General features: G+C 41.0%; 2 protein-coding genes across 2 annotated transcripts; one reads left to right on the forward strand and one right to left on the reverse strand.

Moving 5' to 3' along the window:
• Positions 1-52: 52 nt before the first annotated feature.
• Positions 53-14,561, reverse strand: SDHA (succinate dehydrogenase complex flavoprotein subunit A). The gene is made up of 15 exons (XM_035550672.2): positions 14,446-14,561; positions 11,668-11,754; positions 11,285-11,446; positions 10,759-10,902; positions 10,451-10,615; positions 9,262-9,410; positions 7,860-7,984; positions 6,444-6,612; positions 5,730-5,925; positions 4,821-4,992; positions 3,378-3,496; positions 2,894-3,005; positions 1,962-2,092; positions 1,346-1,459; positions 53-1,021 (listed from the first exon to the last, which is right to left on the reverse strand). Exons 1-15 carry the CDS (start codon positions 14,497-14,499, stop codon positions 935-937), a joined length of 1,986 nt encoding a protein of 661 aa, XP_035406565.1. The 5' UTR covers positions 14,500-14,561; the 3' UTR covers positions 53-934.
• A 193-nt stretch (positions 14,562-14,754) lies between these two features.
• Positions 14,755-18,834, forward strand: CCDC127 (coiled-coil domain containing 127). Its single transcript, XM_035550673.2, has 2 exons — positions 14,755-15,157; positions 15,332-18,834. Exons 1-2 carry the CDS (start codon positions 14,755-14,757, stop codon positions 16,003-16,005), a joined length of 1,077 nt encoding a protein of 358 aa, XP_035406566.1. The 3' UTR covers positions 16,006-18,834.
• Positions 18,835-25,936: the final 7,102 nt, after the last annotated feature.

Genomic DNA, 25,936 nt, shown 5'->3' on the forward strand with positions numbered 1-25,936 from the left:
TCCCCAGCCCAGGCTGAGTAAAACCCCTGATGCACAGCACAGAACCACTAAATGAGGCAGATAATCTGTATTTTTTTTTCCCAGCAGCAGCAGCAAGGGAATAAAACATTCAGCCAGTGCAGAAACACAGAAACAAAAACACGGAAGTGCTTAATGCTCATTTGTGGAACTATACTTCAAATCCTGCAAGAAGGGCAGTACTTGTGCCTTTACATGTTCATACTAATTCAAGTCAGAGAAGTCTCAACATTTAGATGAGCCTTTGGCAAAAGGGAGCCTTAGTTCCTCTGAAAGAAGAGACAGTCTAGGAAATACCCACAGAACACCACAAAATCGGCTTCACAAATTCCACAGATAGCTATAAAGATTATAATCTACTCATGGTATAATTTGGAGGAAATGAATTGCACTTGTTATCTGCTGGAGGAGAAGCAGCATCTTGTTTCCTTCCATAAAGCAATAGCATTACTTTTATTTTTACAATTTTAGCCTTAGAAAAAAAAGGTTATAGTTACTATAGCACCATCTTTTCTTTCATGTTACTTACAATCACCAATTTTGACGCTTAATTTTAAAAATCATAAAATTCAGCATCTCAGTCTTGTCTAAAACTATTGCAATGCATTTCTTATTCTTAAAATACAGAAATAACTATACATTCAAAACGAAGACATTATATACATAACATATGGATACTGTGACAAGATTTTAATCACTTCAGACGCATTTGGTGTTTTCCCTTTCAGTTTCAGAAGGTGGGTGAAAGAACACAAGTTGTCCTCCATTCCACACCAAAGAGCAGAACACAATTTGGAGAAGCTTCTAGGCAACATTTTTCATTAACTGGTAGTTACAATAGTATTTTGATTTGCCTGTGCTACGCTTATGTACACTAACCCTCTCTGGGAGAGGACTGCAAGTTGGATGTAAGCTACTAGTATGAGCGAATAGCAGGAGGAACAGTTGAGCAGTCTTCTTCATTCAAAGTTTTGTCAATTACGGGTCTGTACTTCAAGGAAACCTAAAACAAAAAAGAATAGAAAAAAATCAGACAAACAAAACTTGTACCTAAACATGACAAGCTAGCTACAGGAATGACTGCGTAACACAGGTAACTGAATGTCTTGATTGATGTTAAGCTGTTTTCCCATTATTCATTTCATTCTGTACTAAATGAACAGTTGGTAACCTACATGAAACACATTCCACCAAGTTACCACCGGATGAAGTTATTAAAACCAACAGTTTTACCAGACAGTACTGAATAGAATGAATGTTACTGGAAGACTGCTCCCTTGAAAAGGATGTTAGCAGCAGCTGTCCTCAAGCATCAGACTCAACTTACCTTCCCAGACTTGACATCCACATAAGAAAGGGTGTGCTTTCTCCAGTGCTCTTCAAATGGCTTGCGCTGTTGGCCTTGGAGTGGCTTGGAATAGTCAAACTCATCTATCCGTACCTAGGGAGAAAATTATGTTAATATAGACCAGAAATTTGTATCTGTAAATCACTTTATAACCACGTTATTAGTTTCATTCCAATTACAACTATAATACATGTCTCATAATAGCCAGCAAACTTTACCTTAACACTGACCGTATCAAAGTTCCAAGTCCTTGTTAAACTTCAGCATTTAAGATAACGTTTTCTTGCAGAGAATGGTTATTCTGCTTTAATAAGGTCATGAATGTATAAACAGGTTTTATTATACTCCTGCTTTGACCTCTCTAATAATTCCAATGCATTCATGGAACTACTCTTCTCTCAAGAAGATCACCCATTGTTGCACGCACTGGTCATTTTATATACAATAAATAAATAGAGCAGGGCAGATGAGACCACCAATACTACATTAGCCTTAACTCCAGACTCTGAAGACTTTCAAGAAATTAAGATGTTTACATAATTCATCCAGGACACATAACAAGCAATGCTATGCCCACATCACAGGAAATGCATACCTTATAGTCCTCTCTGGCATGAGCACCCCGGGACTCCTTGCGAGCCTCAGCACCATAGATGGTTTGTAGAGCACAAAGCATCAGGTTTTGCAGTTCCAGGGTCTCCACCAAGTCAGTGTTCCACACAATACCTAGTCAAATATTAAAATACTATGGAAAGTGTTCTACAAACAAATTATTTCTTAATTTACTTCTATCTTAGTGCTGATTAAAACTTGGGGGGGGGGGGGGGGGGGGGGAACCTGCTAGTTATACAAGGTTCTCCTTCATTAAGTATCTCCAAGGCAGACCCCAAGTTCCTTACAGGAATGTACCTTCATTTTAATTCCTACATTCTAAGCTATCACAACACTTCTTTTCTTGATGCTTGGTGAGAGGTATCCAAGAAAGCCAGTTTAATTTCAACGTTCAAATAAACGTCTATGAGCATGTAGTAGATGGAGAGAAACACACAACCAGAGTGGAGAAAAGGTACATTGGTTGCACTTAATTAACCAAGTCCTCCTAAGACACACCACAAGACGGTAGCTGTATGCAGAGCTATCTGCTCAGCTGAAAAAATAAAGCTGTGTTCAGCCTAAAAACAGTGTCCTACCACCTTTTGACAACTGACTGGCCTTTTCAGAAGATATTTATGAAGTTCCTCTTAGCATTTGAGCAACTTCACATCACGCTCTGAGACAACTGTAGCACTTACAGAGTTAATTCTGATTTCAGTGTCTACTTCTTTTAAAGAGCATACAACTAGAAAATGTCTAATAAGATCAAATACTTTGCTGATGACCATGTTTAGGAATTAGGGTTCTATAAAATATTTCTAACGATTTAAAATGTCCAGGTTTAAAAAAAAAAAAAAGGAAAAACAGAAGGTCTAAGAAAAAAACACTTTTCCCAATGAGCACTCTGACCAAGTGTCTTTGCTATCAAATTACCTCTGTCAAATGTCTTGAGATGCGCCAGATCACTATAAATTTGGCTAAGTTTTTCACAGCCTTCTTGTAGTACAGAGCCAGTACGAAATACAGCTGCATGGCTTTGCATTGTCTGCAAGACAGCAAAAAGAAATTAGTCTCATATGCCATATGTGCATAACACCCCTCATAACTTCATTAGCTTCAGCAGAGCTGTTCTGACTTCAGACAGGCCTGCAGCGTGAAGAACAAGAAATACCATTCTTCTGTTCACCCCAGAGGAAAACCCATTCTATTATGCAACGTATAACAGAATAACCACGAAGGGAAGAAGAAAGTACTGAAACTGAGACAGAGCATCTATTGCACACATACAATCTTCTCACAAGTCCTTTTTATTTCTGCAAGGCAAATCCTGAACAGTGTGGTTAGCAAAGCAAGCAATCCACCTCTTTTTGCTCACAGCTTCTCCCCCCCTTATTGTTGAGGACTTCATCAAGCTTACCTTCTGCATGTTAAGTCGCACTTCTGAAGTTCTTATGGTTCCATTAGCAAATCTTAATTTGTCAAGATTAGCAACTGATTCTTCACCAGCATCTGGTTTAATGGAGGGAACTGGCTCTCCTATTAAGGAAAAATTCAGTAAGTTTAATAGGTGACTTTCTGGCAGATTCATAAAGTAGTAGCTACTGTGACTCAGATCTGAGTAAAACAATTATTTCTTTGTCTGAGATACAGGTTTACTGTAACCTTCCTGAACCCTCACCAAAAGTATCCATAGTACTTAAAAATAAAGTTCTCAGTGAAATATATAAATCGCATTCTTTCCTGTGATAGTTGGCAGGGAATCTAGCCAGTACATCTGGTGAACTTCTGCTGTTAATTACTTAAAAACTGCACTTTGATACAAATTGTTCTAAAACTTCTCACTGCCTGTGGCTCCTCACCACTTTCTCTTACACTTCCCTTGTCTCTTCATCCCCAAACCTCCCACCTTCTCTTGGTCCCATTAAGAGCTCTGTATCTTTTCACCAATACAGGAATCTATGTCGTTGGGCAACAAACATGGCTAAACTAACCAGCCGTGCAGCACCTCAAAAGCACACTTCATCTCTCATGTAGCCTTGCATTGAGACTACTTAAAAACCTTCCCACAACTTCAAACTCAGAGGAACCACAGAAAGACTGGTCTGAGTTTAAATGTTTGCACTAACTGAGAGCAAAAGAGCACTGGTAGACCTAAACCAATTCCATCACAAACCCCCACTTCATATAATATTTTTTTCAGTCCAAGCCTGCACAAACAGTCTTATTCATTTGGGCACCTAGCTATGAAAAAACAAATAACTACTGGAATTCAGTTGCTCTTGCAGTGTAACTGCCTCTTATGAGTGTTTTTTTTTTTTTGTTTGCTTTTAAATTCAGCTTAGCAAGCCAGATTATTTAAAAAAAATAGTATACAGCAGTGATAATCCATTTCTAGTGGACGAGATGTTTCAACATTCTGTATTTATTTCTTCTATCACTTGCACTCACGGTACACCTTATAAATCCACAAGGTGGCAACAAAATGCACCATATGAAAGAATTAAGTGTAAAACAAACTACACTGATGTAGAGGATGCAGTGCAGGACATAGGGAAGTCAAGTCTTCATATTCAATATTCTGTTTTGCTGTTTGTGAAAAATCTCAACTGTTTTTGCCAACAGCAAAACTGAGTACTGGTTTTAAGTTGATCAGCTTACAAAGCAAGTCTTAATGACAAGCAGTTGCACAGTTAAGAACCTGCATATAAAGAGTATAAACACCAATTCCTGCACTTTCTAACAACTAATAGTCTAGGTCTAGTGTTCTTCATTTGAAGTAGGTACCAACAACTCTGTTACACAGAAGTAAGATCGTAAGTGTAAACATCTGTATAAGAGTGAGACAAACTGTGAGACTTACCAGGCTTGCACGTTTCTGCAATAGTAAGGGCACAAGCACGGCCAAAGACCACCAAATCCAGAAGGGAGTTCGCTCCAAGTCTATTTGCACCATGGACAGATGCAGATGCTGCTTCCCCACAAGCATATAGGCCAGGTACCACTTTATCCTCACCGTTCACATGTGTAATCACCTAACATTTCAGATAGTGGATTAATACTCTTTTCTTACACAGTTTTTAAGAACGCAAGCCTCCTTATTTTTCAAATGCCATGTGCAAGTAAGGATGAAACAACAATACGAACTTTTCCCCAACCCTAGAACTATAAACACCTTAGTTTTAAAGGGTAAGTAATAAATACAGCTAGCACTAAAACCTAAGATTTCTTTAGTCATACTTAAGAAACAGAACCATGTATTACTTCACAATTCCGCAGCAAGTCAGAAAAGCACAGGAAGCAAATCTGATCTGCATGCATTTCCAAGGGAAAATATGCATTAAAAAAAATAAGTAGAATATGCCGAACCAGAAAAAAAAAATCAGTTGACACCATCAAATTGGCATATAATTAGTATGAGTTGAAGGAGTCTGTTTTAGTGGATTATATGAGGTATAGTGAATTAAATATTGTAACACAGTGCTAGCTTGATCCCTGTTCAACTGTATCTTATCCTCAAACTGATGGCCTGAATTGTTGATAGACGTGACAGTAACCATAAACTTCACTTTAGAAGTTTCCCAAAGCTCCATCTCCAGATGGACTGGAACATGGTTCTCAAGTTATTCATAAAACCAAACTGGATTGTGTGTTTTAAGTACTCTAACACTGTTATTTAGTTAACGTTATTCAGCGCCCTTACATTTATATTTGGATAATCGTTTCCTATTGCTAGATGAAAAAAATACTAAAAATGATCTCCATTACCTACCTGTCCTTTGTAGTTAGTAGGAATACCTCCCATATTATAATGCACAGTGGGCAGAACAGGAATAGGCTCTTTAGTGACATCAACTCCAGCAAATATCATAGCTGTTTCTGAAATTCCTGGGAGACGAGTTGCCAGCTGCTGTGGTGGTAAATGGTGCAGCTGCAAATACACATGATCTTTTTCAGGGCCACAGCCCCTGTCAAAACAAAAAACAAAAGTATCAACATTTGATCACACAACAGAAGTTTTTGCAAGTCACTAATTTTTCTAAGCTCATTTGTGATTACCTTTCCAAAAATGAAAATTTAAAATTCATCTTTGACAAAAATACTAACATATTTGAAAAGACTATTGAACGTGGCAGAATTTAAGTGCACTCTTCTCCTCCCAGCTTTCCTTTTACAATAATCCACAGTATTTAAGGCTTTAAACAACCATATCTCCACAGAAAGATGTAAAAATTTATGATAATTGAGCAACTGTCTCTAGACACAAGGAATTCAAACAGGAAACTCATAACATCTTCTGTTCCCCTCTAGGGGACGTTAGGAGGCAACAAGCTAAATTTTTGCCTGAAATGCAGTGTTCAGCTAACAGTTATTAAAGCTCTATCTCATTAATTATCCAGTGTTGAACAAACGAACTATTGTATTGCATATAATCTAATACAATTAAGCATTCATTCTTGCAGCTTCATTAGAGTATTTAACTAACCTTCCTTCCCGTATCTCTATGGTCATAGAACGAGACACGACATCCCTGGAAGCCAGATCTTTAGCAACAGGTGCGTATCTCTCCATAAATCTTTCACCTTGACTGTTAATTAGAATACCTCCCTCTCCACGACATCCTTCTGTTATAAGGCAACCAGCCCCGTAGATACCTGCAAAGAAGGAAAACAACCATCACATGAAATGTACTCAAGCCAAATTCCTAACCAACACAGCCAGGATTGCAGAAGCAAGGTCTACTTTAAAATAATGCAAATAAGTCACATGGCTAAATTTAATTCTACCCTGATATCAGAAATGAGTAGTTACTCCTTTCAAGCATTCTTCCTGGAAGATGAGCAACTTCATCTGGAACACCCATGGTATCTAAAGTATTACAACGAGAAGAGAACTGCACCCACAAATACACACGGCAAATTTTACAAAGATTTTGTAGATCTTCAGCAATTACTTTGTTCAAGATTTCAAAGTAAACCAGAAATTGTTTATCTCAAGGTCAGTCTGCTCATCTCGTTGCCTCTTCTCCTGTGCTAAGGCAGTGCAGGATGGCTTCAAATTGTGTGGAATGTAAAAGCTTACTGAGTACAGCATTCCTTCTCCAAAGAAAAAGACTATCCATTAGTCTTCAGCATTGGTTCATCATAGAAAATAAGAATGCTAACAAACCCATGCACTTGATAACTCCATAACTTTTAACATAATTACCAGACAATTAAACATCTTTGACTAGAAAACACTTAGTTGCGTCAAATGAACATTGCATCTCTTTATGATTACTTTTACAATGTTGTATTTGTTAAACTGTTCAAAAAGTTCACCATTTATCACAAGCTAAAACTCAGCATCTATTTAGCTACAAACAAAAAAAATCTTTTTTAGTCTGTGACCATGCTATCCACAGTTTAGACACTGATCCCACGCTACAAAACATATAATATGGCTAAAATATACACCTTTACTTCAACTACTCAATTTTCACAAAAGATTCTAGTGTGCAACTTCCTAACATTTCAATCTATCCTACTGCTCCTGTATCTAACATCAAATATTAGATATACCCTTTAATATTTTAAACATGAGAGAAAACAAGTTTCAGAGATGAAGGAGTTCCAACTAGGAATTTGTAAAATCTTTTAGTATTGTAAAAGCAACACCTTTATATGTAACTGGTATATCAGCTTAGACCTTTCTCATGTTGTAATAGCTGTACTCTCAGATTTATATTCTGCAGCAGCTGCAGGCAAGTCTGAACATCCACCAGAAGCATTTAATAAAGCAATGAGGTGTTGCATAAAAATGCAAACTGACGAGCTCATTCTAAAACCACAAAAAAATCTATTCATCATATTAAAAACAATGTTGCAAGTGTTATTTCATACTCTGTAATCATATTCCATACCCGTAGGGTGAAACTGTACAAACTCCAAGTCCTGGCAGGGAAGGCCAGCTCGTGTGACCATAGCAGTGCCATCGCCTGTACTAGTATGTGCAGACGTGCAACTGAAGTAAGTGCGGCCATACCCTCTGAAGAACACAGAGTTAACAAAGTTAGCAAGGCAAACCAAAAAAAGCCAAAAAAAACATCCAAACATATACTCAACTACACTGCTTGCACAACAGTGAAACTAGGAAAGAGTGTGTTAACGAGCAAAACACCTGACTTTTGCCAAGTCCTGCAATAAGTTCAACCAAAACCAAACCAAATTGGTATTGTCCCATTACACTTAGTCGAAAAATGGCTAGTGACAGAAGGCCCCAAAAAAAAGACAACTTCAAAGTAGAATAGTTAGGTTAGTAACAAAAACCTTTTTGTCAGAAAGAAAGTCATTTCAGAACGTTCTCTCAATCCAATTCCACTAGGCTCTATTTGAACTATTATGTGCAGTTTTAGCAAAAATAGCTTATAACAACAGCTTCATCAAAATCATCAATATTCCCCTGATTCGATATGCTTACATTTGAAAAACTTGTCTAAAGTTCACTGTCGCTAATAGCAAATTTTTATGCCTGGAAGCTAACAAGTTTGCTTTAATGTTATTGAGCACTGCCAATGCTCCCAGTTTCAGGACAAACTCTCAAAAGAAATATTAACCTATTTACTGTATGTAGCTCAAAGAACTTCAGTATGAAAACAGCCTTGGCATTCATAAAACCATACTGCAACTAGCAAACTTAGTATTTTTCTACACAAGATATTTATAAACATATCTATCCTACTGAAACAGATGGGAAACAATAATCAGAAGTCTAATCCATATAGTATTCTAATACACCTAAAAATTTCTGCAACTACTAATGTAAAGTTACACTGAACATCTAATAATTTCACCTTACAACAGTTAGACTTGCAGTTTTATCACTGATATAATAGGTTCTCAAGAATCTTGAAAAAGGTGATTCCTACAGGAAACTCAAAATACTACAGATGCATACACACCTTGGTAGCACTGCAACAATGCCTGCTTTAAATAGCACACTTTAAAAATCTAAGATGCTGTGGATATGCATACATAATACTCTTACACATTTCAGCTCCATGTCATTGTTCTAGAATTTGAAGCTAGACCTCATACTAAATTTATACTTGGACACAAAGCTAATAGATGTTTTTTTTCTTAAAAAGTGACTGAATTTGTAGTTATATTGTTTTTGATCAAATGGAGGGGGGGGTAAAAACAATTATATTTTTCAAGTCAACATGTCACCTTCACACTATGGAGTTGGACACATGTACAAGACACCCAGCCCTCCAGCTAGCAGCACACTCAATTTTCCATCTTTTATCATAAACATTACATTACCCAGTGGCAATGACAGTGTTCTTTGCTCTAAAACGATGTATAGAACCATCTTCTATGCAAAGGGCAATAACACCACGACACTCTCCATTTTCCATGAGCAGGTCCAAGGCAAAATATTCAACAAAGTAGCTGGTATCATATCTTAGAGACTGGAGGAAAATAAAATAAAAAATAAAAAAGGAACTTTAATGATAAAAAAACATGAACTTAAGTAACAACTCTTCAAAACTGTCTATGCATACAGGCTGCATAAGGATGAAAAAAAAAAAAAACAACTAACCTTCCACCGATTCTCAGGGAAGCCAGTTTCCCTAGAAATCTCTATAAACATTTGCTAACAAATCTAACCTAGCTCAAAGAGACACACGTAGCTACCAAACCGCTTAATTCTGAGAAGGCATAGCTAGACAGCAAGAGGCATTCTTTCACTCCGTGCTTGGCAACACTTGAGTCAGCCACAAAGCTTGACACATGCACAAGCACGTATCACTAGGTCTGCCTCGGAGAAGCAGAATCCATCTCCAGAAGCCAAGTATATAAACAGAACAAGCAGGCGTCATCAAGCCAAATGTATTCTTTCGTGCCCTCGAGGATCAGATTTGTGTCTGGCAGCACTGATCATTTCTATTGCAGCAACAAGTCTAGTATTAGCTAATTACTGTCCTTCAGGTTAACTACGAAGTAAATGAAAAGCAGTAGCTATTAGGTACCTAATTTTAGGTTTTAAGTAGCTTACTGCCATTTAAAAAGAACCAAATCTTTTGTAGCCACAGTGTCAAAATTTTTAGAGGGGAAAAAAAGGAAAAAAAAAAGATATTTGGGAAGGCTTAGATAAATATTGTCTGAATCTAGTTAACAGATGCAGAAGTTGTAACAATAAAAACTACTTCAGACCACAAAGCTAACAGTGTATGCTATTTAATATCCACTGCCTTCAGGATAACCACTATACGCACGATCTTTCAATATATTCCGATTTCCGTGTACTCCTGACAAAAAAGCAAGCATCACCTAGGTGGCATCTTTCCACAGTGCCTCAAAAAGAAAGGAAATCCAGAATTGGTATCACTTGTTCTCTTAGATTCCTCATTGAGATGCATGCAAGTCATTTTGTTTTTCTTTCTTCCAATGCTCGAAGATACCACTGATTGCAAATAAAAAAAACAAGTTCTACTTCACAGCTTCTTACCCTGCCATACAGAGTATGTAACAGCGAGTGTCCTGTCCGGTCTGCAACACAACAGCATCTGTGAGCCTGTCCTCCTTTTCCAAACTGAAGACTCTGTCCACCAAACGCACGTTGGTAGATTTTTCCTTCTTCTGTTCTACTGAATGGCATCCCGTAATTCTCCAGCTGTTGAACCCAAAGACAAGCATCAGGTATAGTTGTGCATAATAAGCAGGAAGTTACTTTACCATGTTCCTAGTAAGAAGATCTCTTCGGGAGCTACCCTGTTGTGAATGACATGAGTTGCAATCAGTGCCAGCGAATCTCACCTCTATCACCGCAGCTGGGGCTTGCTCCGTCATGTAGTGTATGGCATCCTGGTCACCCAGCCAGTCGGAGCCTTTCACTGTGTCGTAGAAATGCCACCTCCAGTTATCGTCCTCCATGTTTCCCAGAGCAGCATTGATCCCTCCCTGAAAATGAAAACACATTTTCCTTGAATTGTATCAGTCAAGTACAGCTTTATTAGATTTTCATAGTTTGTATTAGAATTTCATACCCTTTATGCCCCTACAAACAAGTGATACAAGCGATACCCGTGCAATTTATCAGTTTCACAATGGCCTGTACCTTAATACGTTTTGTATAACACAATGGCTTGCAAAGTTACACAGAACGCAATGAAAAAGAATTGAATATAAGCTAAACATATACATTTAGTTGAAACAATTTTGGAGGGCTACATAATATTTACAGTGAAAGTGTGGCCCTGGCACATCATGTTCATGTGCATATCCAGATCAGCTCTTACAGTGCATATTTGTTTTTACACATTTGTTCTACCTCGTTTCTCACCTGTGCAGCAACAGTATGAGATCTGGTGGGGAACAGCTTTGTAACACACGCTGTATTAAATCCGGCCTCTGACAAACCAAATGCAGCCCGCAGGCCTGCTCCTCCTGCACCCACAACAACTGCATCAAACTCATGGTCCACTACTGGATATTGTGTAGAAATCTAGAAAAAAATAAATCAGTCTGTTATGGTCACAGCTATTTCAAGCTGAGCCAACCTGATGTAGACACAAGCAATGTATTTCAGCAAGTCAATCCCATTACTTAATTGAACACAACACTCCACCAAAGCCAAGCACCAGACACAACACAGAAAGCTGTCCCTGACAGCATCTCTCTGAAGCACTGACCTGTTAGTTAGGATATAGAAAAGCATGAACATACCGAATCAGAAACCTTCGTAGAAGCATGTTTCTTTCCATAGACTGTGAAGTGAAAGTTGCGTGCAAGAGTCTGGCATGCTGCTGGCCACTGTGGAAAGAAATAAAGACAACTATTGTAAACCAAATGTTTCCACAAGACAGATTTTCAGCATTCTCAACTACTCCACGTTTCTAATAACCATTTACTTTCCAATGATTCACAAATATTGCATCAACGTATTTTAAAGTTAGTGAAGTTTGGACTTTCCTTCACTCATAACAACAGTTCTGACGGCATGAGCGACAGAGCTACAAGTACCAGAAAGTCACAGACTAACCATCCACTTCACTCTAACCAACCAGTCTCCCAGACCTCTCTGAGGCTGCACTGGCAGAAGCTCGTTTGCAATTCATACCCTGTATTATCCCACTCTTCTTATGTAAGCAAAGATGAAGGCAGCATTATGAGAACCACAGGAATTACTGTAAAATACCTGTCTTAGGTCAAAAAAATGCTCAGAATTTGATTACAGGTACTTAAGAACACCGAAGAGTTAAAAAAAAAAAGTGGTGGGAAAGGCTGTTCCATATCATCACTTCAAAAGCCAGATATATTTTTCTTGCATTCATTCTCTATTAATTAGTGGGCAATTTAAAACAATTTATTCACTTCTGACTGAAGCACAGGGGCACAGTTTTCCCTTTCTGTAGGGTTATTCTCTCTCCCCTGGCATGTTCAAAAACAAAACAAAGACAGAAAAAACAACACCCACACCTAGCCAGTATCCAGTCCTGGCTTTGATACGTTGAAACAACCAGAGTTTTAGTCTCCACAGTATAAATTAGCAATTTCTTGGAACTTAGCATTCCTTCTCTACACTGTTCAGAAAAATGCATCTAATTGAGCATGTGTGATTGATTAGAACAGCAAGACAGTCATAGCAGTGACCAGCACTGTGTATCATCACTTCTCTGTTTGAAATACCACTCTGTTGCATTTTTTGATTGTATTTGCCTTTTCCAGCAACTGTTATAGCCATGGTTTAATCGCCCTACAACATACTAACAAGCTGGGCTTCTCTGGAACTTCCCAATAACCATCTCTTCCCCACCCCTGAAGTGAACTACATTACCCCTTCCCTGACCTAGTTTTATCATCTCTCGTAGTTTCTTCAAATTATCTTCTTGCATAACAGTGAATCTGATGTGTCATCATACTCGCTAACACACTTCTGTGTTGCTTTTTTTTTTCTTTGTTTTTTTTTAAACAGCCAAGACATTTAGGTAAGATCATTACATAAGATCAGTATTAAAACTATTCCTAAGGAATTCTGCTAGCACCCCCTTCTCAGCAGCGATTCCCCTCCCTTCTCCCTTGCTTTGTTATCACACTTTGGGGCAATTTCACGTCCATCTTACTTCCCATATTAAGTCACCTTCATTAACACTGCATGAACAGAATCGGACTAAGCAATCTGCTGGCAACCAGATGAAACAGAAGCACCAGATGTAATCTATCTATAAATTTATCTGCAAGACAACTCACCCAACAATCTCATATCAAACTAAAACAGGGTGTCCTCCATACAGAAAAAGTGCTTCCAAAGGCCTGAAATCAGCTGAGGTTTAGACTAGCAGAACTCCAACTGACATGATGGGCTACACTGCACACTTCAGATTTGGCAGCCATGCGTTCTCTAGAATATACTACTGCTGCTGCTTGTTTCTGAAATGTCCCAATAGCAGTGCAGCTCTTGTTACTGCAATAAATTATTTCTTGGGGATGAACAACATACTTGGTTACTGCACACAGCAAAGAAAATCTTTGCTGTGTGTAAAGACAGCACGCAAACAACAGGTTTGCACATGCTTACTGTCATCTAGAGAAAGCATAAACTGCGGTTATGCCCTAAAGCACAGAAAGAAGTTGACCTGTTTTTTCCAGAGTAAACAAAGTAAACAGCCTGCTACAATATCCAGTGAGAATTTTGCCACAATGCTTTGCACTTCATTTCCTTTTTTAAAAAAAGTGTCTGTTTACTGAAGTTGCTATACCACACTTCCGTGGTCCTATTGCTTAAGTTATGACAGATTTTTTTCATCAGAGATTTCTAGAAACATATAAAAAAAAAGAAAATTAAGACCACACAATTCTAGCAGGCTACTTTCTATATCTTGGCTTCTGCTCAGGAGAAGCTTTCAGAACTGTTCTTCCCACCCACGTATGCTTTTCTCTTAAATCTACGCACAAAAATTTCTGCTGTAAGTCCTCCTCAACATGATTACGAAAAGAACTCCACAGAGCAGAAAAAGATTTTGCTCTAAACGCGGATATTGACTGCACTGCCCCTGAATTGTTCTGCTACCTGGCACACTGCGGGCCTTATACGATGAAAGGTCCCATCAGGGCCACTTTACTGCCTTTTAAAAAAATAAAGTGACTCTCCCAGCCTTTCTGTCTAAGACAGGGACAGCTATAGCTGTGCCTACCGCACCCTTTTCTGTGTTTCTCTTCAGGGAGAGCACCCAGCAGCCGGACTGCGATCTTTGCTCGGCCCTCCCCTCCCTCTGCCCCAACGGCTCCCGGCCCTCACAGACCCCTCGGGACAGCTCCGTGAGCCGCTCACGAGGCGCCCCCCGTGCACAACGCCCGGCCGGCTCTCAGCCAGGCGCTGGGGGTCGCAACCGAGCAGCTCCCCCGGCAAGGACGGCCCTGGCCCCGGGGATGACCCGCCAAGGTCACGGGGCCGCCTGCGAGCAGGGAGGGCCGGGGTAGGGCCGGGTCAGGGCCCGGACTCACCGGCCGCAGCCACCGCCTCGCGCAGCCCCGCGCCGCCACCACCGCCGCCGCCATTTCGCAAGGAGCCGCGGGAGCGAACAGGGCGCATGCGCGAGGCCGCCGCTACCGGCGCCGTTATCCGGAGAGGCCCCGCAGGGAGAAACCAAGTGTGGGGGGGAGGGGGGTGTCCGCAGCTACGCGAGTGCGGAGTCACCCCAAACCTTCCTCCCCACACACACAACGACAGCGGGCAGGGACGGGGCCAGGCTCCCGGCAGCGCTCAGCGCTGGAGCGAGTATATCGCTGCTCCCCCACTCGCCCCCCCCCCCGATGCTTCTAATGGAACAGCCGAGAGGGGTTGGGCCGGCAGCTCAGGGGCAGCAGCGGCTTCCCCGGACGCGGCGCCGGCGGCGGCCCGAAGGCTTCCGAAGAGACCCGAAGGGGCCCGAAGACACCCGAAGGCACCCCGAGGGTACCCCGAAGGCGCCCGAAGGCACCCGAAGTGGCCCGAGGGCGTCGAGGCGTCCGTTTGGCGCTGCCGAGCTCCCCGCCTCAGGGCCCGGCCTTGCCTTCCCCGGCGGGCCCGGTGCGGGCAGCCAGCAGGGCGCCCCCATGAACAACCTGAACGAGCCCCCCGGCTGGAACATCCTGCCCAACCGCAGGGAGCCCGGCGAGGAGGGCGGCCGGTGGAACTACGCCCTGCTGGTGCCCATGCTGGGCCTGGCGGCCTTCCGTGAGTAGCGCCAGGCCCCCTGCAGGCACCTGGCCTCCGTGAGGCCTCCGAGGAGGCCTGAGCTGGCTGGGAAAGGGGGAGGAAAAACTTTTACCACTAAAAACTTCTTCAGGGACTAAATTAATTATCCGTACCCATTTTGCAGATTTCTCTAATCCCCTTTATATGTTTTAGGTTGGATCTGGACCAGAGAATGTCAGAAGGAAATAGAAAAGGAAAAAAACGAGTATTACAGAAAACATTCATCTCTACAGAAAGACCTGGAAGCCAAATACCGGGATACGATCACGGAAAGTCGTCGCGCGGTTGCTCACTTGGAGCTGGAGCTTGAAAAGGAGCGCAACAGGACCCTGAGCTACCGTGAAGCCCTCGTGTCCCAGAGTCGCAAGCTAGTAGAAGAGAGGAGAAGCCTAGAACAGGAGCAGGAGAAGTTGGAGAGGGAGAAACAAGTTCTTTTGCACTCGGGAGCAGCAGGTAACTTGTACCAAAGTTGCCTGGCAAAGGAAGAAGAATGGCAAAAGAGAGCCAACGTTTTACTAAAAGAATTTGAAGATGGACTTAAGGAAAGACAGGAGATCTACTGCAGTCTTGTGGTACCCAGAAGCCAGAGACTAGAAATAGAGAAAAATTTGCTAGTTAAAGCGGCAACTGATCCTGTTGCTGTGGCTCTACATATGGAAAGTGGCTTAAAAGATATTTTCAAACATGATAACTACTGTGGCAATCTGCTGAACAGAAGCAGAAGTCAAAATGGAAGACTTATGTGGTTGTATTTGAGATATTGGGAACTAGCTATTGAACTACAGAAGTTCAAGAGGGTAGAAAAAGCAGTGTTAGGAAAACGGTAGGGGGAGTAATGGTGTTTCATGTGGTCTGCTGTGAAGAGTAGGGACAATCACACTTGTAGTCTGAAGCTGTCACATTTTCTTTCTGTGTTTCCATTTCTACTCTTCACTGCATTTGTATTTGCATGGGACGTGCAGTGTTGGTGCCTTTCCTTTCACTAACAGCAGATACTCCAGCAAGCTATGCATGCTCTAAAACTCTGTGTTTGTATTGCAGACTGCAGTGTACTCCAGAGATATGCAAGCTTCCATAGGGATCAGAAGGAGCTAAACAGAAGTCACTTCAGAGTAATTTACCAAGCTGAAGGTTGTGCTCTATCAACAGAAAAGTGAGATTTGTCTCCACTGTGTGGGCAGCACACTGTGCTCCTTATGCATGCATTGCGTGCTGCCTCAACGCTGTCTTTTTTAAGCAAGACTGATTTTGAGCCAGATCTTTGGAAGAGACCATGATTGAGCAAGATGCTTGTCACGTAAATCTTATGCGTATATACACACATATATACAAATATATATGTGTGTGTATGCGTATGTATCTGTGTGTATGTATATATATCAAAAATGTATGCATCAGTACTCTGAGAGGGGAATAGTGTGATTGTGCTTCAGGTTGATCAGTCTTGTATTGTCTTCCAGGCTCAAAATACAAATAGGACTTTATGGACGAAACATCCAAAAGATGCTACTTAAAATAACATTTAAACAGATTGAGGAGAGCCTCACTGGAGTTAGGGAGACGTGTTTGAATACTAAAATAATATATAAACTTGAAGTTGTATCCTCATAATACAGTAGAAATGTTGACAATGCTTACGTTTTTCTCTCAGTTAAGGTTTCAGTGATAACCTAACAGTGTGCCTCCATTATGCACATCACCGTGCTGCTGCCTCTGCATCCCAGTGCACTTAGGGTACGTGTTCAGCTTCCAGGAATCTCCGTAGTCACTGCGCCTGGCTCTGTTGCTCCTTCAGGCTCTGATTGTTGTGCTCAGAAGGGTGGCAGCCACCCTTCTTCCCTGACTGCCTCTGTTCTCCCAGACCTGAAGTACGCTTTTCCACAACTCTGAAATTTTGAGCTTACAGTTCACCCCTTCACATACCCATGACCGTGGAAATCCTACAGATGTACAAGTTCTGTAAAGACTTACGAAGCAGAGCTTTTTACTTGAATTACCACAATAAACATATCTAGATACAAAAAATAAATACCCCAGTGGGTTTCCATGCGTGAAATCCCTTAAATCTTTGGCTCCTTGTAGAGCATAGGAACTACCTTCAGTTTCAAAAGTGCCATGTGTTTTGGAGTGGAAGTCTTTTTTCCTTCTCCTTTCTAATCCAGCCTTAGACCCCAAAGGGACAATTGTTACCCTTTTGTTTATAATGTCGGTCTTTGTTACTTGACTTCAATCAGTGTTGGTAGGTTGTCATTCTTTAGTTAGCATTTCTTTATTAGCTGAGGGATAGACTTGCCAAACATGTTTGCTCTAGGCCATCAGCTATCGCATGGCCCAGAAACAATCCAGCTCGGTGGATGCCCATCCAAGTTTAACAGAACTAGCAGATGTGGAGCTTTCTCTTATTATTGCCTCTCAGTTTCATTTCTGTCAGGAAACGGAATACAACTCTTTTGAAGTAGTGTATAGAACCTAATGCAGTTCCTCAGCAAAAATATCTAACGTGAAACAAAATTCTTGAACGTTTGTTTCCCAAATACTCAGTTTTTCATCTGTTACTTTGCTCACCTTGTTGGTGCCAATGGTGATGTATTGATTTATTAACCTCTTATGGACTGGTTTTATTTTTAAATAAAGTTTGAGTGGACAAACATGGAGGGAAAAAAAGAGATACCATCGCAGACACCAGAAAGGCCAAAGGTTGTCTGGATGCCAAGCTCATGCAGGTTCAGCCATGAGAATGTGATTGAGTTAGTGCTCATGTGACAACCTTAGCCAAGCTGCTGAAGCTGGCCATATCCATGTGCCCTAATTGCCCAGTAGAACAAATAATTCAGAACAACTTAACTCATGTGCCGTTCCTTCAGGATGTGGAAAGTGTCTGCCCACCCAGCTGTAGTGCATTTCATATGTAGGTACAAGCAGTTACAGCAACTCAGCGGAACAGCTGTAGACAGTGAATCAATGCCAATATATTCAAGACTCATGCCTCGACTTTGTGCATCTTCACTCGTTCTTAATACTAAATGAAGAAACATTTTATGCTTTTTTCAGTTTTTCATAGTATATGTCCCTGACATCAAAATATTTAAAGAAAACATAATCAGGAAGTAAAATACTTTTCAGTATAAATAAATGATTGGAAGCATCACATGCTTGATTGTATGTGGTTGGATGCAAAGGAATAAATACAATATTCACTTCTTTAGAAGTGCCAGCTATTTGCACAGCTGATTGTTGAACTATTGTTCATGGACACTTTGCAGATCAGTCTATTGAGATCAAGGAGTTTTTTTGAGGAGGATTTTCGAGAGCATGAAACTGGTTTAGAAGCACCAGTCCTATTAGTTTCTACCAAAACTCCTGTTTCTTAGTGCGTTACGTATTTTTGAAATAGTCCTCTTTTGTAAGTTATTATATTGAAAGTTCTATTATGAGCTTGATTTTGCCCGACAGCCGTTGTTCTGGATTACTGATTTGTTTGAAAATGTCTGTGTGTATGTAGAGTGAAGGAATAATTTGTTTTCAAAATATTTATTGAAGGGTTTTGTTGGTTGGTGTTGGTTTTTTGTTTTGTTTTGTTTGTTTTGTTTTGTTATGAAAATACAAACTCACCTGTTAAACAAACAACAAAAATAATAAAAACCCTTACATCTCTCTGCACTGTTTTGTTACTTGGGCAAGGTGGGTGGGAGGAATGGAATTTTACACCAACTTGCTAAGCACACGGGTATTTCCTTCAATTTGGTATGTAGGGCACTCTACCTTCCTCCCGAATCCTTCGCACGCCTTGTTTTGCCTGTCAGCTCCTTTTTGTTTCCCCGTACAGATGTCCAAAAGTTCCTGCTGCCTGTAAAGAACTACAAGCATGCTACTCTAGGATTGTTCAGAGCCTGGGATTCCCTGTTCCCCTTTAAAAAATCTCTTTGTATTTCTTTTTTTTCTTTTTTTCGTATTTATCTCTTTGTATGTATATTACAATCCTTCACATTTACCCACCCTCATCCTTGTGAAATACTAGGAATGAAGAAAAGAGGGCAGCTTGTTATCAAACCAAGAATAAAAGCTGGTATTAGATTTGTTATCACCTCAGATTAAAATTCCTTGTTCAAATCTTGAGTTTTGGGGTTCTTTTGATGCATATATTGTTTAGGTGGTTCTCGCATTTGTGGCTTACAGCCTCTAAGTAATACTCTGGTTGGAAGAAGTGTCTCTGAAATCAAGGTCTGCAGGCTCTTTTTGAAAAGAAAATATGCTTGGGGGCTGTGATGGTGGTTCTGGCTTTGGTGGATGGGGCCCCAGGTGCCTGCCTCACAGGTGTCAGAAAAGGGAACGTCCCTCGGGGACTCTTCAGTGTCTTCACTTCTTGGATTTCCCCAAGAAGTTCCTGGGGAAAGATTAAGGAATGGGGCAAGCCATGCATAATTTTTAATAGTCAATGAAAACTATTCCTGCCTATGCACGAATGGGTACATAGAACTGTCTTTTTTCTTTTTTTTTCAGTTAAGATTTCTTTAACAGTTAAGATGTGATTCCTGTATAGTTTAAGATAAGCAGCATAAACTGATCATGCAGACATGATAGTGGTCATGCAGGTTCACAGGCCAGCTGGATTGTAAGAATTCACCAGAAAAAGTCTGGGAAGTCTTAATCCATCTAGCTGAAGGTGCCATTGCAGGAATGTTTGCAACATCAGCATCCAGACAGCAACCTACTACCTTGGTTAAGACATCGAATTTCCCACCTGAGCATTCCTCTTTGCAAAAGATCCCAATAAAACAAGAGGCATTCTGTCCGTGAATCTGTGTGATGGTGTATTTTGTCTGTAAAGTTTAAGTGGGAGAATGAGAAACCATTTCTCAGTAGAGGGGAGTTTCAAAGTCTTGGAAAAGATGACAAACTGGCCTTTGAAACTCTGTAACACCTGAACACATTTTGAAGATAAAAGAAACAAATAAAACCTCAGCCCATGACCTAGTACAAATAAGTTTAAAAGCCCTTCTACAGGCAGACCCTCAAAGGACTGCTATTAGCAGAACCCTAACTTATGGACATACTGGATAGCATCAAGGAACACAGAACTGTTGTGATACTGAAATCAGCTCACCTGGCAAAACTGAGGCTGATCGCAACCTGATCAATCATCTTAATACTCTTTCCATGGGTTCTAACCACCGAGGTAATGAAAGCTTGGCCTATTCGTAGGTGACAAAGACGCCTTGTAACTGTACCTGTACGCTCTGAGAATGTAAAATCACTGCAAATTACCAGTCAATAAACAATACACAATTGTCATTCACAACTCTGAAGACTTCCACAATGCCGAGGCTCACATAGCTGGTGAACCTTGCGGATGTGAAGGGTGCAAGGGCTGGACCTTAGCATTAGAAGGAAGGGCTGCTAAAGAATGGTCACCTTTTGGCATGTACATGTGATAGTCTGCTGCACTAATTGTGGAGATGTACAGGTCACCTGAGTGGCAAGCTTTATTGCAAATGCACAAGAGCAGTCATAGCATGTAGCCCTACTCACAAGGTACCACTATGTGAGAAATTACTATGTAAGGAGTTGTACAAAGTGACTAATTACAGACAAATTATGGGTAGCCACTAGACAAAGTAAAAAGACAAAACATTGCTGGTAAAGTAGCCCTGGAAGTGCTAGCTGCTTGATGTACTACTAATGGGAACAGCCAAAACCGTGAAAGTAAATGTTATCTACAAAAACAGAGCCCTAGGAAGAGGCTGTTTCTTCACTCTTCTCTTTACAACTGCTCCTGCAGGTTTGCATTTTTTAGACACCTCACTTCCAAACTTAATTTACACAGTACAAACAAAATCCTCAGTGGTTTGGTTTCATATTATTGAATACTACTCCCCCTTGCGGTTAATTGCTCTTCTTGCCAGCAGCCTAAGCAGCACGGTTCTGTTTTTGTGATTGGATCATAATAATAATAATAAGACAGACAAAAAGTAACGTGCTTTTCGGCGACCAAGAGAGAATGAACCTATATGCAGCAAACTGGGCCTTGTGGTAGACCTCTATGTAGAGATAGCATGCAGGACTGGGACGTAGTTCAGCAACATATTAGCATCTCATTATATACCACAGCACTGGAAAAGAAAACAGTAGCAAACTTAATTAAAGAACACTGTTCATTGCTTAATGAACATAGCAAGTAACAACCTCCAACCATAAAACATGTTTTGTTGCTTGCTAGAGGAGAGATGCACTGATGCCCAGTGTCAACAAGAAGAGCAAAACCAAGAAGGATGATGATGCTGGAACCGACTTTACTCCAGTGAAATATTTATATACAAAGCTGAAGCCAGTGTCACACAAACTACAAGTCTATACAAAATAAATATCATGCCTATTTGTAGAAGAGAGAAAGGAGAAAAGTGCTACACGGGAAACAGTGACAGGTCTGTTCTGAGTGAACTATAGCAGACACGATGTTCATGGCCTGTTCCATTTAATTCTTCTGTGGCTATTGTGTTACTTCCACAATAAACATGGCAACTTTTAGGCATGTCAGATTACTGAAGGAAGTTCTCTGACACCACAAAAGCATTCCTGAATGGGTTGTTCATGGAAGTCATTGTATATGGCACCCTACCTCTGTTGCATTCCCGATAGACTAAAACAGAGTACAGTAACAGCTCAGTGCTGTCCTGTTTCTCCTCTGTGGTAACACAAAATGACTTCTTTCCATCCAGAAAAGTTTACAATAGCATAGGAAGAGATTTAGCCTCCAAAGTTTATTGGGCTTCTGCAAAGCCTTCAAGGTATTCCTGCTTGAACTGCTGTGGCACTGATGATGGCAGCCTGGCAGCACCCACACAGGAAATAAATCATGCCAGCTGAGGAGCTGTGCCTTTTGGCTATTTATTGGGTAGAGTTAGAGAACAACAGAGCATAAAACCTAGACCAAGTTAAAGATCTGCAAAATATTTCTTGATATGGTAGAATCTATAACCACTTGCTGTTGAATATTAGCCCTAAAACTAAATGACTGAAATATTTCCTCTGTGTATCTACCGTACTGGTGGGATCATTAGAGTCCCCTGGGCTGTGGATTTTGAGTATCCTCCTGAACATGGGGCTCAGTGCTCCTTCTTTGTGCAGCTGTTCAAGGATTTTGCCCATTGGTAACTCACAAAAGGATTTCTTGTTTTCTCTGTGTATTTTAAGAGAAGGTCCAAGCAGACTATCAGAGACAGCATTTTGTTTGAACAATGTTCATCTTCACTTTCATTACATCTTCCCCACTTCACTCTTCCACATAAGAATCCTGTGCTTTAGGCACCCTGCTGGACAGTTACCACTCTCTTTACATTTCCATCTTTTCCTGTTTGAGGCTCACCACACAACCTTTGCTTTGCACAATCCTCTTCTTCATCACCCTCAATATGTGAGTCAGGCTGCTTTTTGCCACATGTGATAGCAGCAGGAGGAAAAGGAGGAGCGGATACTAAACCACTGTATCTTGGCTTTCATTTCAGATGCTTGCCACCACAGGATTACCTAGATGTGGAGAGAAGCACTTTACAGATGATGTTTCTCCAGTTTGCGGGCTGCTCTGCAGGACAGGCATGATGTTGCTCTAAAAGGAAGACAGCAAATATGACATGAGCATGTTCAAAGGAGGTGAGACAGTCAGTGGGGTCTTGGGAGGAATTTTGCTGCTGGTAGTCTCTTTCCTGAAGCCTGCCAGTGACATTTTTCAGAGACTTCTCAACTGTTTATGAATGAAGGCATTTTGAAAGAGGGAACTAAAAACATATTACTAACATCAGGTAGTCTACAGAGTAGCTCTGGAGCTCCAAAGCACCAGAAATTCTCAGTAAAAACAGCTGCAAAAATGTTACCACATAGGTTAAATTAACATCACTTTCTCAGCTTTATTCTTCAAAAATTGTTGAATTCTTAGCAGAAAGTTAAAATAAATCCATCTGAAGAAAATATGAGGGAAACGTGAAAATAAAATGTGGGGAATGAATAGAAGCATTTTACAACTCTCTAGTCACAATCTTTAGCCCAGTGAGAATGCTAGTGAAGTCTGAAAATGCAATAGCTAATGTTACATGCATTTTATGCAACAGGAAACAGTTGGGGGCTTCTGAAAATAATGATAATAATTTACCACTGCAAAGATGGAAGGAGGTAGTAAGTGAGGAATCTACAGATGTCTTGACCGTTTCTAACACAGTCCTCACAGTAACACGATTTGAATCTTTAACATGTATCCCAGAGAGGTTGTAGAGTCTTTATCAATGGAAGTTTACCAAGACCTGACTGAATAAAGCACCCAGCAGCCTGGCCTGATCTCATAACTGATCCTGCTTGGAGAAGGAGGTTGTGCTAAACACCTCCTCGTGTCTCTTCCAACCTGAATAGTTCTTGTTAAACTCTTAACCATGACCAGCTCTGTCTCAGTGTAAAAAAAAGATATTATGTACAACTTTTTTTTTCTGCAGAAAATTTGCATAGTGTCCCAATGATGCCACATATTTGTTATGCAGGGGTGAGAGAGGGAGTACCAGCGAGACAGGGTAGAGTAAAATGAAGGAAAGGATGTAGTGCTGTCACCTCAGCTGGTGGCTAGAAATCATTCCACCCAGGTGCACTGGCAAACCGGTCAATGTGGGAATGTGGGAGTAGGCAACTTGTTTATTCTGCTGTAAAAACAGCAGAATAACAAAAGCACATACAGAGATATGTGCTTGTCATACTAGCAGATGAATTCTTCACCTCTTTACAGGCATGTGAAAACCTTTATATTATTTCCGTGAGAAGTATAGATGCATGTGACCAACGGTTAAATGATCAAAACTATACAAAGAGTAATGGTGATTACTGTATATGTTGCTTTGAGAAGTACAAGCTGACTGAAAAAAGTTTAATTAACTCTGGTGAGATATGGCTATAGAATCACTAGAGTAAGAGATTTCATACCAGTATTTGCTACAGTAATAAAAAGGATCAGAAAATGAAGTGAATTCTAATAGCATGGGATATTGTAAAACATGATTATAGAACAAACTTGGTGTTTATGATTAATTGCCTTTTGCTGCAAAGCACTGTAAAAATCAGTCTCAAAATATTTGCAGTTATAGACTCATCCTATGTCATACCAGGGATACTAGGATTGCAAACAAATAAACATACTGTATTTCACTGTATTTTACTGTATTGTGTGAAACTATGACTAGATGCAAACCTCTAACATTGCTTCTTCCCTCTGCTTCTCTCAGTGGCTTTGAAGTAAAGGAATGTGGTTTTTTTTGTTGTTGTTTTTTTTTTCAGAAAGAACATACCTGTCCTGTCATCCTGGTTGCTCCTTGTCCTCCCCTTCAGAGCACCCAGCCAGCAGAGGTTCCCCTGTGCAGTAGCTGGAGGGCAGAAGGCAGGTGCTTCAGCCAGACACTTCAGTCAGTCGATTCAATTAATTCACAAAAAGGGCAACCATGTCCTTCTCTCTGTGGGATGCTTTTCTGCAGGTTTAGAGAGCTGTGCTGGCCCAGGATTGCCAACACCAAGAGAGAACCGAGCAAGGTGAGAAGCAGGAGAAGCTGCTGGGTGGTTGACCTGGGAGGGGGTATCAGGCCCCACTGGCACCTCAGGGGGCAGGGCGAGGAGGATTTTCCTCCCTCTTTTTCATGGCAGCCAAAACCGTCTGTGTCACTCGAGCCAGGCCTGCTGAAAAAAGCCCTCCTCCTCAACCAGACATGCTTCCACCTCACGTTAGCACCAGCCCTTGCCAGGCCACCACAAGAGATGGTCATGTTGGGGGCTGCCAAAGCCAGGAGACCCTCACGCCATGCCCAGACCTGGCCCACAGAGGGAAGCAGGAGGCTTCCTCCTTGCTCGTCTTCATTTGCATCTCCAGTATCCTTCTGCCACAGCTGCTTTCCCCTTCCATTGCCACGTCTCTTTCCTAACATCTTCATTGTCCTGATAGATGGAAGACATCTTCAGTTAAGAAAAGTATACGTATATTCTTCCACAAATATATATGTGTGTGTGTATTCAAATAATATATATGACCTTTAGAAAGGGACATTTCCTTTTCAATCACATTAACTTGTGAAAAATTGGTATGTCAAAAATGTGGTTGTAGCAGACAAAAAGCCAATGAGTGATTAGAAATGGTTAATCACAAATAATCCGATCCAAAGATAAGATCCATATTCTCCTGCATTTGTTTGCAAAATATGTCTTGTTTGTCAGCTTCGATTGCAAAAAGATTGATTTCATGGAGTTTATTGGCCATAACAAACCCTGTGGGATGTGCCGTAAGCCTAGCATAACTTGAAGGAGAAGTTTATCACAGAACTAAGGAAAGGGCCCGGTGCCAGCGTGCCACTGGCTCTGTTTGGCAATGCACAGCCTTGTGCTGCAATTAGCGTGAATTAATTTGAGAAATCTTGTCCCCCAGCACGTCAGAGGGCAAGAGCACGCACAAGCCATCTTCTGCAAGAGGAGACGATGCAACTTGTTTGTTCCAATCCACAGGGTGGCAATATAGGCAACCCCTCCGTGCCACTGCAGCTCCTCTTGGAGCTGGTGGCAGTGCCACTGCAGGTGCTCTGGCGAAAGGCACAGCGCGGCGAGGTCATTACTCGTGCAATTACACCGATAAAGAAATTTGAGCTAGATGCTATACCAGCATATTTGCTTCTGCAAATGTTTAACAGCTAGCAACCACAGGAACCCGGTATTATCAAAGTAAAATAAACTTCTCCAGAAATTTGGATT

The sequence above is a fragment of the Cygnus atratus genome, chromosome 2 (assembly GCF_013377495.2).
Source record: "Cygnus atratus isolate AKBS03 ecotype Queensland, Australia chromosome 2, CAtr_DNAZoo_HiC_assembly, whole genome shotgun sequence".
Lineage (NCBI taxonomy): Eukaryota > Metazoa > Chordata > Aves > Anseriformes > Anatidae > Cygnus > Cygnus atratus.